This window comes from Pinus tabuliformis, chromosome 1_2 (genome assembly GCF_031772625.1).
Source record: "Pinus tabuliformis cultivar Carrire ecotype Pingquan chromosome 1_2, CPIR1, whole genome shotgun sequence".
In the NCBI taxonomy this organism is placed as follows: domain Eukaryota; kingdom Viridiplantae; phylum Streptophyta; class Pinopsida; order Pinales; family Pinaceae; genus Pinus; species Pinus tabuliformis.
In genome coordinates, this window is record NC_142298.1 from 1,317,312,463 (window position 1) to 1,317,329,420 (window position 16,958).

General features: G+C 39.2%; 1 protein-coding gene across 1 annotated transcript in view; it reads left to right on the forward strand.

The window, feature by feature from the left end:
- LOC149211073 (multisubstrate pseudouridine synthase 7-like) overlaps positions 1-16,958 on the forward strand; it is a 405,145-nt gene that overhangs the window by 256,033 nt on the left and 132,154 nt on the right. The window contains exon 15 of the mRNA XM_089396894.1: positions 12,354-12,532. Coding sequence (XP_089253020.1) covers positions 12,354-12,532 — 179 coding nt within the window. The remainder of the gene's footprint in view (positions 1-12,353; positions 12,533-16,958) is intronic.

A 16,958-nucleotide genomic window follows, 5' to 3' on the forward strand; every position in this document is an offset into this window, starting at 1 on the left:
AACGAGATGATGTATGCTGGGGATATGCTTTAGGAAAGTATGCCAAGGCGGCATTTCCTAGGAGCAAACACAAGGCCAAGAGTGTACTAGGATTGATACACCTAGATATCTGTGGACCTATGCTCGTCAAAGCTCTCAGCGGTGTCGAGTATTTCCTTACTTTCATTGATGATCGCTTGAGGAAAATTTGGATTTATTTTTTGAAAACCAAGGATGAGGTTTTCTGTCGATTCAAGGAGTTCAAGGCTCTAGTGGAGAATCTGACTGGTAAGAAAATAAAAGTCTTGCGCTAAGATAATGGTGGAGAGTATGTCGATAAGGACTTCACTGATTATTGCGCTAAGAAGGGCATCAGAAGAGAGTGGACAACTCCCTACAATCCGAAGAAGAATGGGTAGCAGAAAGGAAAAACAGGACTATTGTAGAAGCAGCTAGGGCCATGCTGTATGATCAGGATATGCCAAAATTCCTGTGGGCAGAAGCATGCAACACAACTGTCTACGTTCAGAGCAAGACTCCTCATCGGGCATTTGGCAAAATTACTCCAGAGAAAGTCTTCACTAGGAAGATGCCTGAAGTTAGTCATTTCAGGATATTTGGGAGTTTAGTATATTGCCGCATACCCGAAGAAAAGAGGTAGAAGCCGGATCAGACTGCAGAAAAGGGGTATCTGGTGGGATATACCGAGAACGCGAAGGCATGTAGAATCTATCTTCCAGGGAGCAAGAAGGTAGTAGTACGACGAGATGTAAAGTTCATGGAGGACAAAGCTTTCAGAAGATCTCGCGAAATGCCTTCCTAGGAGCAGTTGAAAGAGGATCCGTTGGTCATGCCTCTTCAACCAACAGAAGTGAAGAATTCTTCCTCAGGTCAGGAAGATTCTTAGGATGAGGAGGAGGAGCGAACAGAAGCACCTACTGGCAGAGGAAGAACCAGCAGGGAACTTAGTCAGATTTTGCGTGATGCAGAGAACTTCATCGAAGAGCCAAGGAACAATAAGAGGGAGCGAAAACAGCTAGACAGGTATCAGGCGTTAATAGCTTAGGATGGGGAGCCTGCCAGTTTCAAGGAGGCAGCACAGCATCAGGTCAGGCTAGATGCGATGGTGGAGGAGTATAACTCCATAATGGTGAACGATGTTTGGGAGGTGGTGTCAAGGCCTCAAGACAGATCTGTGGTCGGTTCAAGATGCTACTAGATCAAATATGCTGCGGATGATAGTGTTGAAAAATATGAGGCCGGGTTTGTGGCTAAGGGGTATGCTTAAAAGGAAGGGATTGACTATGAGGAAACCTTCGTCTTGATAGCTAGGTATACATCTATTAGGACCGTGATATCTCTTGCAGCCCAGATGGGATGGGAGATCCATCAGATGGATGTCAAGACGACATTTTTGAACGGGGTAATAGAAGAAGAGGTATACATTAAATAGCTAGAGGGCTTTGAAACTCATGACTAGAAGTCTTATGTATGCAGACTGAAGAAAGCCTTTTATGGGTTGAAGCAGGAACCAAGAGCGTGGTATGGTCGAATAGATCGCTACTTGTAGAAGATGGGATTTGTCAAGAGTGACGTGGATCCGAATCTTTACTATCTGGTCGTAGAGAAAGAGCCACTTATCTTAGTATTATATGTGGATGATCTCTTCTTGACAGGATCATCTAGACTCATTGAGGACTGCAAGAAGAATCTAGCCACAGAGTTCGATATGAAGGATCTGGGACGAATGCACTACATCCTAGGGTTGGAAGTTTGGCAACAGAAAGGAGAAATCTTCTTTGGGCAAGGGAGGTATGCTACAGAAATATTGAAAAGGCTCGGGATGGGAGACTGTAGACTTATGGCTACGCCAATGATCACCAACTGTAAGAAGATTGATGCATCAGAAGACAAGGATGTCGATCCCACCCTATACTGACAACTCAAAGGGTCCCTGATGTATCTAGTCAATACCAGGCCAGATATTTGTTACGCTATCAACACCCTCAGTCATTTCATGGTGGAACCAAAGAGGGTGCACTAGGCAGCAGCCAAACACGTTCTCAAATATTTATAGGGAACAATTGATTATGGGCTCTTATACACCAAGGGGAAGGATATCAGGTTGAGTGGATTTACTAATGCAGATTGGGTAGGAAGTTCAATGGATCGGAAAAGTACCTCTGGGTACTTTTTCAACATTGGATCAAGAATGACCTCCTCGCATAGTAGGAAACAAGAGTCCATGGCTCTGAGCTCGTCTGAGGCAGAATATATGGCAACAAGCATAGCTTCGTGTGAGGCCATATGTCTTAGAAAACTGCTGGTAAATCTATTCAGAAGAAATATAGAGGCGACTAGGATCATTTGTGATAAACAGAGTTGCATCAAACTCTTTGAGAATCCAGTATTCCATGATAGGTCGAAGCATATTGATATCCGGTTTCACTTTGTTAGAGACTGTGTCCAACGATGAGCTATATAGTTGAGCTACACTCCTACAGGAGAACAAGTGGCAGATATGCGCACCAAGCCCCTTGGAAAGTCAAAATTTGACTACTTCAGGGAAAATATGGTGATGGTAAAGAACCCCTTTCAGAAGTAGTGTGTTAGCAGCACGAATGAAGAGGGAGTTGCAATGTTGGAAGAAAGACTAGTAGCAGCACAAATGCAGAGGGAGTTGCAGTGTGGATGCACTGTTGGGAGAAAGGACCAGCAGTAGCATGAATGCAGAGGGAGCTGTCGTACAGATGCAGCAGTGGTAGTAGCAGATTCATGGGCAGCAGTACAGGATGCAACAATGCAGAGCATGTTGGGCAAGGAGGCTTAACATCAACACAGGGACCGATGCTGGATGATCAGGGTGATACTCAGTGAGGAGTATTACTAGAGCACAATCCTTGCTAAGAGGGAGTGTTGATTTGGGGTAGCATCGGATGTTCTTTAGCCACGAAATTTGGTGGAGAGGTTGGGGCACATGAGATCTCCAATACCTAGAAAGGGTTTGGGCAGATTCTAAACAGTTCAGGAGATATTAAAATAATTAATATTTTTAATGGAGTCCCTAAGTCTAAACTTAGGGAAAATAAAATTTTAATGTGTATTAATATGAGACTGTGTTAGAATGGTCCAAAAGACATGGATCAAGCCAGATCTAATCTTAGCCTTTAATTAGGGACTTAATCTCGGCCTTTGATTTGTCAATGAGAAAAGTATAAGAGAAGGCTTGAGGGTCACTTGGAGGAGACAGTGAGGGAGACCGGTCATTTCAATTTCTGGAGTGGTGTTTGTTGAGAAGAGGCAGAAGAGTTAGATGTAGGGCCAGAGGAAGCCACACAAAGGCAGCAGAGACTGCGTAGAGCCAACAAGGCCTGCGTCATCCACGCAGAGGCTGCAGGAGTGACACAAAAGGCCAGAGAGGCTGCGCAAAGCCTCAATAGGCTGACGCAGAGGGTTTTAGGTTGACTGAGAGGGGTTTGAGGCTGACACAGAGGTTAGTAGGGCCTATGCTGGGTTCAGAAGAAGTGCTGGAAATTTGTCTTGCAATGGGTAAGCCAGTTTGGCACCCTGTTGTACTAGAAAATTGTTGAATAATAAACTCTTCCCTTGTTGCACTGGTTTTCCCACATTGGGTTTTTCCGGGGACATTAGTCCAAAATAACTGTCAATGTGTGCATATGTTTGTTTCTGTATTACAATGTGATATCTGCGACAATATTTATTTTAATGTTTGTTGAAGTAATTTCATGAATAACTTATGATGACATAAGTAGGAAAAGTAAATCAGTTGCTGCAGTGATAGAATTTTCACACTCCATGGTGTTATACTTCAACTCAGACCCTTTAAGGGACCTACACATAAAAGCAATGGGTTGCTTATTCCCTTCATTATTCTTTTGAAGCAACACCCCAACAATAGTATCTTTGGATGCAAAAGATAAAATCAAAAACTCCTTTGAATAATCAGGGCTTATTAGAATAGGTGCATTGACAATAGAATCCTTTATTTCCCGAAAACCTTTTCTACCCTCATTTCCCCAAACAAACTTAACATCTTTCTTTAAGAGGGTTTGGATGGGTTTGACAATCTTAGCATATTTTGGACTGAACCTTCTAAGGAAATTAATCTTTCCTAAGAAGGATTGAAGGGTTTTAATATTATGAGGCAAAGGAATCTTTTGAATAGCCTCAACTCTTTCAAGGTCAATCTTGATCCCATCCTTTGAAATGATGTGACCAAGAAACTTCCCTTCAGTCACTCCAAAAATAGATTTAGCAGGATTTAAGGATATTCCATACTCTCTACACCTATCGAAAATTTTCCTTAAGTGGCCTATATGGGAAATTCCATTTTTAGAAAAAACAGTTAAATCATCTTGATAGATCTCAATAAATTTCCCAATTAGACCCTTAAAGGCATAGTCCATAGCCCTTTGAAAAGTTGCTCCAACATTCATTAATCCAAAAGGCATCCTCAAATATTCAAAAACACCCCATGGTGTGGTGAATGTTGTCTTATGTCTATCCTCCTTCTTCACCAAGACTTGGTTGTATCTTGAAAATCCTTCGAACAAAGACATCATTCCAGATCCTGTTACCCTTTGCAATAATGTTTCCATATTAGGTAAAGGGTAATTATCTTTTTTAAAGGCTAAATTAAGATTTTGAAAGTCTACACGCACCCTGATTGATCCATTCTTCTTCCTCACAATAACCAAGTTTGAACACCACGTGGAATGCCTAGTGTGAGCAATAATACCAGCCTGAAGCATCTTTTGCAATTCCTTTTGCATTAATGGGGCTAAGTTAGGATTGATTTGCCTATGTTTTTGCCTAAAGGGTTTGACATTTTCATCCTTAAGAGGGATCGTATGTTCCATAACATCTTCCCTATAACCTTTCAACTCATCATATGAAAAAGCCAAAACATCTCTATATTCATGAAGTAAATTTATCAGATTCTTCCTTTCTTGCTCATTGGTACCAATATTCACTTCAATGAATTCCGTTGGGTCAATTTTCTTATCATCTTTTCTCTTTGATGCATCATGTCTGTCAAACACTTGCTCCAAGGCTACACGTTCCCTAGGAGTGGGATTTGTCACCACATTACACTCCTCATAATCACATCCTTCCTCTTTGTAGCCAACCTTAATTTCAGAAAATTCCTCCATGTTATTTAAAAACGAACCAGTTGGCTTTCATCATTAAAGATTTTCCAATGCTCTAGATTATCAAGAACTGATGGGCTAAAGATAATCTCCATCTTAATTTTATCATCCACCAAGTTCTCCAAGCTGTAATGTAGATGCAACAACAACTAGCTCATCAGCTTGTTTATTTCCTTCCCTAGGAATTGCTTGAAGGTCTAATGCATCAAAATATTCCATATTATCTCAAACAACATTTTGATACTCTTTAATCTATCATTCTTGCATGCAAATTGATTCTTAGTTTGAAGAATGACTAGATCAGAATCCCCCTTGATACTAAGCAACTTCATCCTCAAGTCTTTTGCCAACTCAAGACCCACCAATAGAGCCTCATACTCTGCTACATTGTTGGTTGCATTGCATTACAATCTATAGGCAAACTTGAAGATGTGACCAAGAGGGGAGGTAAGGACAATTCCAGCACCCTTACCATACCTAGAATGGGCACCATCAAAATTCATATGCCAAACTCCATCTTTCTTACAATCAACTTCCTTCTGCAAAGGAGGAAAAGGATTAGCTAGGATAGCATAATTTCCCAAGTTATCAGATTCATACACAATTTCATTATGAGGCTCCTTGGGATTTTCTATATGAAACTTTCTCTCCAGTTCCTTGTCCAATCTAACCATGATGTCGTCACTATTAGGGATGGTAGCATAACTTAAATCCATTTGGAAACTACCTCGAATATCAGCTCCCCACTTTCTAGACAATAACAACACCCCCCCCCCCCCAAAGCATCAGGCACATCAATCACCGCAAAATCCATGGTGATCATAATGTCAGGATGTACAACTAAGTAGACTTGAAGATCTTTTATCAAACCACACACTTCAATAGTCTTTGAATCCATTGCACAAATGTTGTGGTAGGATCTAGAAATCCTCAAATTTCACTGATTCATGACTTTCTTGGTGATGACAGAAGATGATGCCCCAGAGTCAAACATACAATTGTGTAAAAGCATTCCATTGACCAACATAGTGATGAAAAAAGGTTGGTGGTCCCTGTTATCTCTACACATATCACTACTTTGTAGAGTGATAGGGGTATCCTCGTATCTATCCTTAGAAAAATTAGACATTTCTTTTCCATTGGGAGCATCAATGGCTTTCAACAATTTATATCTTTGGGAGGGAATCTTCATGATTTCAGTGATAGGAACTAAAATCTTAGCATTATTAATCCATCCTCCCAAGTCAATATTCAACTTCGATGTGGGTGGAGTGAAAGTTTTACTATGATTTCTTTCTTTATTCTTTCCCCTTTCCTTATCCTTGGCTATCTCTAAAATCTGAGTTGATGAAGGCTTCTCTCCATATAATTCAGTGATCCTATCCAAATCTTCAAAATTATTTATACTATAGGAGGATGGAGACTTTTTATTTACCTTCTGACTACTTTCCATAACTTCCATCCAATTTTCCAAGGACAAATGATGCTCTTTTCCAACTACATTGATTTGTTCACTTGTTCCCATCATATCTCCTTCTAGGATCCTTCTTGCATAAGGACAAGTGAGTTCATCATATATGTCATCGCAAGGTCTACAATAAGGCATGGAATCATCAACTAAGTTTGTAGACTCGAGTGGATTAGGTGGCCTATGGTCATTGGGAGGTCATCTCTTTTGCCATCTATCATTTCCTCTATTTGGGAATCTCCCACCTTGATTTCTTTTCATGGCCACTAATTGATTTTGGATAGCATTGATTTGACTGGTGTGATTTGCCTCCATACTCTTGATGAGTTGGGTTAACTCCTTAATAGGATCACATGTAGTCTCTTCTTTGGCCTTGCCTTTGGAATCATTCGGTTTCGATGGCCCTCTATTGAAACCAGGAATTTTAGATTTTCCTAATTGCTTTCTAGCCCTTTCTATCTTCAAGGCTTCAGATTGAGCTACACTCAGATTCGTAGGCTCCTTCCTCCTCAACTCATAGGCAGTGTCAACCCCAAAAGCATCTGGATATGAGCATAAAAGAAATTCATCAGGAAGTTTAACAGTAGCAGGCATGCTTTTTACTAATTCATTGAATCTCTTGTTAAACTCCTCCATGGTTTCATTCTCATTTTTCTTCATGTTGCTAATGGCATTGATCAAATGCCTATTTTCCTTCTTCTCTCCAAACTTATCTAAAAATGCAGTTAGAATGGCTTGTAAAGAGTTATATGAGTTAGCAGGTTGCTCAGTGAGCCAATCAAGAGCATCATTTTCTAAAGATAAAACAAAAAGTCTCATCTTCACATCCTCATAATTAGCAGTGTTACACCATTTAAAGATACACACATTAAAGTTTTTCACATGTGATGTAGCACTAATGGCATTGTTACCTTGAAAGGAAGACAACTTTTCAATAGCCTTGTTAGGGATATTGTGAGGATAGCCATTTATGTTAGTGAAGTCGCAAGGAGCAAAAAGATCATTCATGATGCTAGGTTCTACTTGTTCTTGAAAAAGCAAATGAATATCAGAAATAGCCTCTTGCAGAAGACTAGCAAGAGCTATACTACGAGAAAGTCTATTCAACCTCTTTCTAAAAACCCTTTCAGGATTAGGAGAGGGGCTAACTAGACCACTTGAATTTCTCAAGTAGAGACTCTTGCAAAATTTGGATTGAGTGGAGTTGGCACTTGAGCAAGACTCTAAATCTAAAGTTCAAAAATGTTAATGCCAAAAGGTTAGTCGATTTCTTAGGTAAAAGAAAGCTTGTCCTTGGCAACGACGCCAAAAATGTTGACCCTGCCGCCTGCACCTACCTACAAGTCAGTGAGAAAAGCCTTCAACCCCACAAGGTGTGGTTGGTGGCAGGGAGCTCAGGGAAGGGGCTGTCACACTAATCACGACTCTCTCCGTTTGAGCTATCTCCTAGGTTAGCTAAGGGGGGTGGTCCCTAATGAAAATTAAAGTTAAAAAAGATGTGAGTGTCTAGGAGAATAGTTAGAGTTAAATACATTATTTCTTTAAGATTTATAAGCAAAACTGATATGAGCAATAACCATAAACACATAAGATAAGCATGAAATACATAAACAACCAGTGCCTTCAAAATATTGCTCTTTAAGAAATGAAATTGTTTTGTTTTTTTGCTTAGAGTGAACTGAAATGCTTTCAAATGAAAGCCCAAATAAACTTGGACTTGAGTTTCCAAATGGAAAAGGGTTACTTAGCTTATGCTTTATCTCGCTTTTTTCAAACTTGAATTGCCTCCAAGAACACTTGTAAGAAAGCAAGCAGAAGAATTAGCATGCAAAAGAAATAGGGCCTCAAATGCTGGATAAACCAATACGCGCACAAATGAAAGAAGAAAATATATGATAGTTTTCAAGATGGAAAAGAAGCAAAGGGCTCATGAAACCCCCTCCTAAATAAATCTCTTGATGTCTTATGAGATTGTTGGCTTGAACAACTTGTGAGATCTTTGATATCCTTGTAGGTGACTATTCCAACCGAAGAAGTCCTCACATTCCAATAGAGTTGGCAACCTATCCTTTGAACACAAAAATGCCTGCAAACCAATTGTTAGTGCAAAAGAGACTTGGCATATAGAGGCCAAGTTGAGCTTGTCATTCAACCGAAAATAACAAGCTACAACAAGAGCACAAAATATACCAAGCCCAAAGGAGATTTGAGATAGCTGCAAATCTCTCCTCCTTAGACAATAATGCCCTCAGGCAAATGCACAAAAAACAACTAGATATCAATGTAAAATCAAATGAATAATAACATCAAATGAAACAGGTATACCTCATCAACCAAAGAATGCACCACAAGAGAAGCTAGTAACCCCAAAGACTTTTTTTATTTATATGAAAGATGAATACAAAATTCAGCAGAGTCTCCGCAAGCTCAACAACTCATCCTACGTGATCAAAGATGAGAGCCAAAGCTGATTTAAATAGGCAAATGGGAGTCAATCCCAATGTGAGTGCAAGTGACAAGTGGAAGGGTGAAGATCCCAAAGCAAAAAACAAATTTGCTAGTGGCTGCAAGAACTGTCCAAGTGCTGGAGATCACTGTTGTAAACTGCTCCCTAACTGGCTGTGTATATCTCCCTTGAGAATCAGCATTCATCCATTGGTAACTTGTGTGTGTCTCACTGCTGCCATGTGTATGAATGCTGGTGGAATGGGCAGACAACTCCTTAGTTGCTATAAACTCCAGTGCATTCCCAATGAATTTGTAAAAAAAAACATGGTGTGACACCTTGCAATTTGAACCAACAAACTGCTGTTCATAATTTTCATAGGTTGCTGTTTGACTGCGTGTTACTTTGCTGCATATCACCTGCTGCAAATACTGATTTGATGGGCTGCCAAGTGTGAAATCTGATGGGAAAAAAAGGGAGCACACTCCCACTGAAGTCTCAACAACCAAGTTCCACGAGTTCCTATGCCAAATCTACCTGTGGGTAGAGTTGCCAAACAGATCAGCATATGGATATTGCTAGTGTGTTGACTGATGTGTAAAATGCGTGGAAACCTGCCAGGAGTAATTAGCGTACAAGTGTATGGAAGTATGTGGAGACCAATCTCCACAAATCTCTCACCAAACCAATCTCATATCAGCGTTGATTTTCTGATTTAGCATGTGCGTTGAAACTTTACTTTGCCTGGCTGCGTGGAGTTCATTTGGCATGTGCATGAAACTTTAGCTTGGAATATACGTATACAATGGAAAATGAGTGGGGTCCATTCCTCACTCATATTACCTTTAACATTAGACTTTAAATTAAATCAAATCCACTTTTAAATAATTCATGGTGTCTCCAAACTTCATCGTGTTGCCTTGTTGATTGCTTTTTGACCACCCCTTGACTTGCTTTGACTTTGAGTTGTAATTGAGCTAGCGCCTTTTTGGTGGGCTCAATGTAACTGCCACATCACCTTTGAATTTCATTTGGAACTGCCATGTCATTTGGTTAACTTTCTTTGATTTTGGAAAAATTTAGAAATTTTTCCAGTTATTGAATTTTTCTCATTTTTTCTCATTTTTTGCCATTGTCACTAGGAAATTTGGCTTTTGAGGGACTATGAGTCATTTTTTGACCCTCAAAGTGGGTCCTAGGATAATGCTGGGTCTTTGAGGATGAATTTCGAGTAGTCACACACTCCATACATTTCCTAAGACCATTTATTTACATCATTACATCGAAAAAAATTAAAAACCCCCATTTTGTGGGAAATCTTTAATTATTAAAAAATCCTACTTAGACCTAGCCAAATTCCACGAGATTTTTTGTGTGATGTAGTATGGTACTATACATCGACTCTAGACACTAAGATGTGTAAGGGGCTCAACCTGCAAACCGTCACCCTGACTTTGGGGTAAAAATGAGTGAAGAAATCCAGAAAATTATCCGCCTCTGAAAAAAAAAGGGATAATTAACCAGATAAAAAAAACACTCCAAGGTGTACTTGTTTGCTGATCGAGTCTCAACATCCTAGGCCTGTTACAGATTCAAAAACTTATCATTACTAGTATCACTTATTATAATTCCCTGTAGGGTGTGGAATCTGGGTACAAGAAAGATGATGAGAAGATAGAAGTAGAGCTAAAAAACTCTGTTGACTAATGATATCTGATGGTACGTGTCCTTTGGATCATCCTTGGGCATGGAGTCTTCATATAATCATCAAGTGCCACTCCAGTGGTCAACAATACACATCACTATAGAAGCACTATCACACATCACTGTCATAGAGGCGCTATCACACATCACTATCATAGAGGCACTGTAACATATCATTGTCATAGAGGCACTATCACATCTGTCATAGAGGAACAACTAGGGACAATTGTCTGTGTCATATGTCACTGTTACATGAAACAAACATAACTGCAATACTCTCATTCATCTTTGTCACAAGACCAAATGTCACTGTCATGCATAACTGTCATATGCCATTGCCATACATCATCGTTATCAAGAGTCCTTATCATATGTCCATGCTATACGTTATCATTGTCGCTGTCATTATTGTACAACCCAAACGATACTAAGTTTTGGATATCCTTTTCAGCCCTCCTATATTTAGCCCTGTGCACACTGAAATAGGCCACGAATGTCATCAAAGAAACCGCTGATATTGGCCGAAAAAGGTCTGAGGAAGAAGGCCGCAGAGATCCACAAGAAGGCCACAGATATTCATAAAGAAAAGCCACAGGTAGGCCGCATGTAATCACAGAGATAGGGCTGTAGTAGGCCGCAGAAGATCTAGAGTAGAGGACCACGGAAAATGCCTCAAATAGCCACAGAGATGCCACAATTAAGGCCATAGAAAATGCCTTAGTCAGGGCTGCAGAAGGTGCCTCAAATAGCTGTAGAGATGGCCACCATTAGGCCGCAGAGACAACCACCAGTAGGCCAAAGAGATGGGCACAAGTAGGCCGCAGAGATGCTACTGTTAGGCCACAGAGATATGTCACATTAGGCTGCAGATGTAGCCCCCAATAGGCCACAGATGATGCTACCAATACGCCACAGAAGACACCTCCAGTAGGTCACAGAAGATGTGCCACAGAATTGTGAGTTGCACGTGACAAACGGAGAAGGATAGATGCCTATATGTAGTTGTTTCATCATAAGAAGGGACACAACCTTTGGGTTAGGCTGACTTGTAAATATTATGAGGTCGACTTGAATTTGGAGGGAAAACATAAATTCAAAATTGCTAATATATGTCTTGATATTGGAGCCGTCATGAATGCTTGCCCAAATAAATTGTCACATCAAATAATAATGAGAGGAGTGCCAAACACATTAATAATACTTTCTCTTGTATCCAATTGAATTCTCTTTGGGGTAGTTGGGTTTCTCTTTGGGAAATTCATCCCAAAGCTGCCAATTTTCAACAAACTGGCGCCCATGATACCTGCTTATCTGTCACAAAGCAATGGAGGTAAGTTTCCAAACACTTATTAGCAATTTCTGTTTGGCCATCTGTCTGTGAATGGTAAGCTGAACTCATATTTAGGGTTATCCCGGTTTTGTTTGCAAAATTCTTTCCAAAAGGACCCTTTATGTCTGTTACAATTTACAGCAAATGCAAGTTATTTTTTTTACACATTATATGTTATGTTGTATTTCTTCTTCTGTTTTATAATATGGTTTGATGTTGCTGGATTTTCTGACAGCTGAAGTTTGTGTCGAACAGGTGTTGAGAAAATTGTTGAAGGAGACCTTGTGTATTGTAAGGGAACTGAAGTTGATAAAAAGAGTCCAAGGGAACAATCCAAAAATGAAGCCAATGATGGCGATGCTGGATATGAGTTTGATGTTCTAGATGAAGCTTCTGAAAGTGATTTCTCTCAAGAAAGTCTTAAAGTAGCAAAGGTAAGATCACTGATATGAACTTTTGGTTCGAACATTGTTTATTTTGACAAGGCTCATAACATACTATCATATCCTTCTTGTTCGTTATTCTTGAGATTCAGGACATCCTGCGCATCAATGCTTAGATACTGATAGTGACTCTAAATCTCTGTATTATATGTGGGTTGGTTATCATTACTGGAAGTAATAGATGTCAAAAATCAAGGATGTTTACCTCCTTTTGTCTCATGATGCATTCACACGATATGGTTACAAGATTAGAATGCTTTGGTATGGATACATTGGACAAGGTAAGCTAGGAAAACATAAGATAATCTTATTAGTGTTCAACAAATGACGACTATAGTAGGTCAATGGGAATTCTGTGTACAATGATGTCGATATAAAGTGGGAGTGCCAATACTTCTATGAAAAGCAAGATTCAGAAGGTAAAGTATGGTCTAAGATAAATACTGAGAAAACAAACTCTTGGAGCAGAAAATTGCTATGAAAGAAAAATGTAAGATGGGAATGGATCCAAGATCTGGAATACAAATAATGATGCAAGCAGATTAGGGTCCTCTGGATCTGTCTCCCCTAAAATCCGAGGCTAAATGGAGAAAACTTTAGATAGAAGGTTGTCGAGGGGAAGCACTGGAGGAGGATCTGAACTGCACGCTGTGTTCTTCTCTAATTGGTCCACAACTTATTACCGGAGAATGCATTTCTTACCTATAATACTCTCTTTTTTTGTTATTTAAGCTTTAAGCTTAATCCTTAGTGCATGTTGCAGATTCTTTGTACAATCCCTTTCTATGCTTATGAATGTTGTAATGCCAGGTTCCATATGCCGTTTTTGTTACTCAAGAACAATTTTATATATTCTTCTTTCTCAATCTCATGCATCCATAGACAGAGGCATTGTAAGAGATAGATACTACAAGGATTTTAATGACTGCGTTCATTTTATGTAATTAAGTACATCTGCAAATTGAGTCTTATTTTATGTAAGATTGGTTTGAGATACTCTAGGCCCTTTCTTGATATATTTGGTACATTTTCCTCATTTTTGGTCATTTATGGGTATTAATACTATCCCTCTGTTTTCTTTATCACAAAAAATGATTCTCATTATTAGGCAGATTCTTCCATTATTTAAGTTACAATAAATGTTTTAAGTGGAAGCTTATAATTTTTTAGAAAGCTAGCAGGTAATCATATAAACATATTATTTATAATTTTATGTGTTATTTGTTTTTGGTGCATACTTTGCCATTGTCAATTTACAAAATTCTGTGAATTAGTTATAATTCTTGTTTTTTTACACAGAATGAAAAAGAAAGGAAGGAAGAATGAATGAAATAAAAACGTAATGATATTCACTATCGATCATATGTGATGACTTAGCATCACCCCTCTAGTCAAAATAAAGGGTCACCTGTTTAAATAAATGGTACATCAGCCTAGAATTTGGCTATCTAGTAGAAACTTTGCCTATGTGAGTAATGTGGAAGAATATATTTTATTTCTTTGGAGTTATTGAATAGATCGATGGTGGTGAAAAACAATGTGGTTGCAGTGAGCGGCAACTACTATTGTGGCTATAGCGATTAAACTGGTTTGATTAAATAATCTAGAATACTCGGCTTGTACACTGTAACGAACAAATTTCGAACTCAAAAGTTAAATACTCCAAAATACTTGGAATATGAAGATGTCCATTGAGAATACACATATATATAAAATGTATGAATGAGAATATGATTTCGTAACAACTGAGTGTCCCATAGACTAACGGTCATGAACAGTCATGTCCTTTAAGACATGCCGCCTCAGTGTACTAATCATTGTTAACTACTATTTAATTATTAATTATTTTCATTCATAATGTTGCCTTTCACTTTAGAAAAGCTTTGTCCTCGAAGCTTATTAATGAAACGACTTGATATATTTTTCTGTCTTGTAATGTCTCTGTTGGAAATATTGAGAGAAGGGTGAATCAATATTTTTTTTCAATTAGTATATTTTAATTTTTAGAGCATTACTTTCAATAAATTATCATCACACCACATGAACAATAAACAACACAATTCAACCATGCACAAACATCAAGATAGTAGACAACAGATTTTAGGTGGAAACCCTTCCGTGAGAAAAACCACCGAACGTTTCTTAATATTTGTCTTCAATAATTTACATCAATTATTTAGCTCCAACTTCCAAGATTTTCATCTCGAATTGAAGGAGGCTCCAACCCCCTAGTTTACAAGCTCCAACCTGAAGGATACTCCCACACCCTAGTCTACAAGCTGCAATTGAAAGGATGCTCCAATGCCCTAGCTTTATTAGCTTCCACTGAAAGGACGTTCCAATGCCCTATGCAGGCTCCAACCTACCCTATCACCACCCTGCTGGCTTGAAGTTTTCTTAGGCTCCGACCTAAAGGAGACTCTGCTCTCCTGACTTGTACCACCCTGCCACCCTGAAGATAGAAGATAAAGTTCGCCACAATCTCTGTCACTACATCAAACTACAGTCATCACTATCTATGCCATACAATCATTGCACTATGTGTTGTCCCATCAATAACAACCCCTAAGAAATTTTGGCCAAACAAAAACCTTAGCTATTCAAGCTCTGCTCAATGTACTCTCACTCCCTCTAGGCATTTAGTCTATACATAGTAGCAATTTACTCAACAATGCACAACAACAATACCATATGTGTTAAGTTTAGGTATGTTCTATGCTAGAGCAATTTATTTAAATTTTCATAGTTAGGAATCACATCAGCATTAAAGTAAACTGCAGATAGAACATAAATATAAATCGCAGAAGACAAGCCAAGACAAGAGGACACAAGATGTGGCGCCAGCCAGGGACAAACCCCAATGTGGGGAACCCTTGATCAATTCTTCTTTTATGTTCTTCAAAGTTTAGCAGAGAAAGTGAGAGAGATAGTACATTTACAATAGAAGTCTATATTTTGACTTATGATATCGCATGAGATCAGTTGAAGACATATTGCTTCAACTGATTCTCTGAGGTGACTCCTTCACCTATCATAGTGCTTCCTTTCGTCCATTTGCTGCACATCACCGTGTGACACCATGCTGTACTGTCACATGTGTTGAACCTAGATGACTGAGCTGCTCCTGCTCTCATCATCATGCTTATTTATCATGCCCATCATACTGCGTCATACATCATCATGCTGTCTCACACATCAGCATGCCGTCTTATCCATCATCATGCTGCTCATTCATCTTCATGCTGTTCCTTATTGAGATTACAACATAGATGGTTTCTACATATTCTTCAAACCTTGCAACTACACCTGCTGTAGATTATGTAACATCATGATATGAGACCGCTCATACTTGTCATCCTTTATTATGACTAAGATCACTATGCCGAGGTCATGAAAGTGCATTTTTGTGGGATCACTAGAATCCTTCTTATCATAATTATAAGTGGATTATGACTGTAGGCCGAGACAAAGAGTGTCACTTCAAGACTCTTGTCTTCACAAGTATGCCTGAGACCGTTATGTCTCCATGACTGTGTATAAGGTGTCTCCATGAATGAGTCTTCATGAAACTGCGTGATTGGAGTCTTTATGCCCTGATCTATGCTGCCAGATCCACTCTACACGGTAGCCTGATCTATGTTGCCAGATCCGCATACATCACAGGATGCCGAGAGCGTTAACGATTGCTGCGTCCTTCATGAAGCCATGACTGCACCTAAAACCATGGTGCAGTCAATACCCTACTACGGATTTGACTGTGGTTCTCTCTATATCGCTGTAGCTACCCTTTATGACTGCAACTATCCTTTATGACTACGGCTTCCTTCATATCACAACGGCTATCCTTTATGAGTTTGGACAGCGTATTATACTTGCGTTTTGGGCTGCATAGGACAACGTATTATACTTGCGTTTTGGGCTACATACGAAAGCGTATTATACCTGCGTTTTGAACAACGTATTATACCTGCGTTTTGGAAAGCGTATTATACTTGCGTTTAGGGCTGTTTGGACAACATATAAATGTAGTTCATCACTGCGTTTAGAGTAGTAAGATCTCCCTTAACTGCGGCTGTGGATAGACCCTTCTTCTTGCTGCGTATAGACTTCTTCATGACCATTGCTTTTGTGTTGTAGATCTAGGGTATTATTTGTACATAGGCCAGCGTATCGTCTATGTGTTCTTCCTTCTCCAAAAACCCAAGACATGGAGAGGAGATCACACATTAGGAGGATGTATATTACAAATGATTTCAAGTCCTCTGTATTTATACTAAAACGTAGATGATGGATAGACATGTCTATTGGGCTTCTCAGCCTACTCAAGTTGCTGGCCAACTTGACAATTTATTTTATAACATAAATAAATTCATAACTTCATAAATACTTATCGGAATCGGATGATCTTTAGATCAAA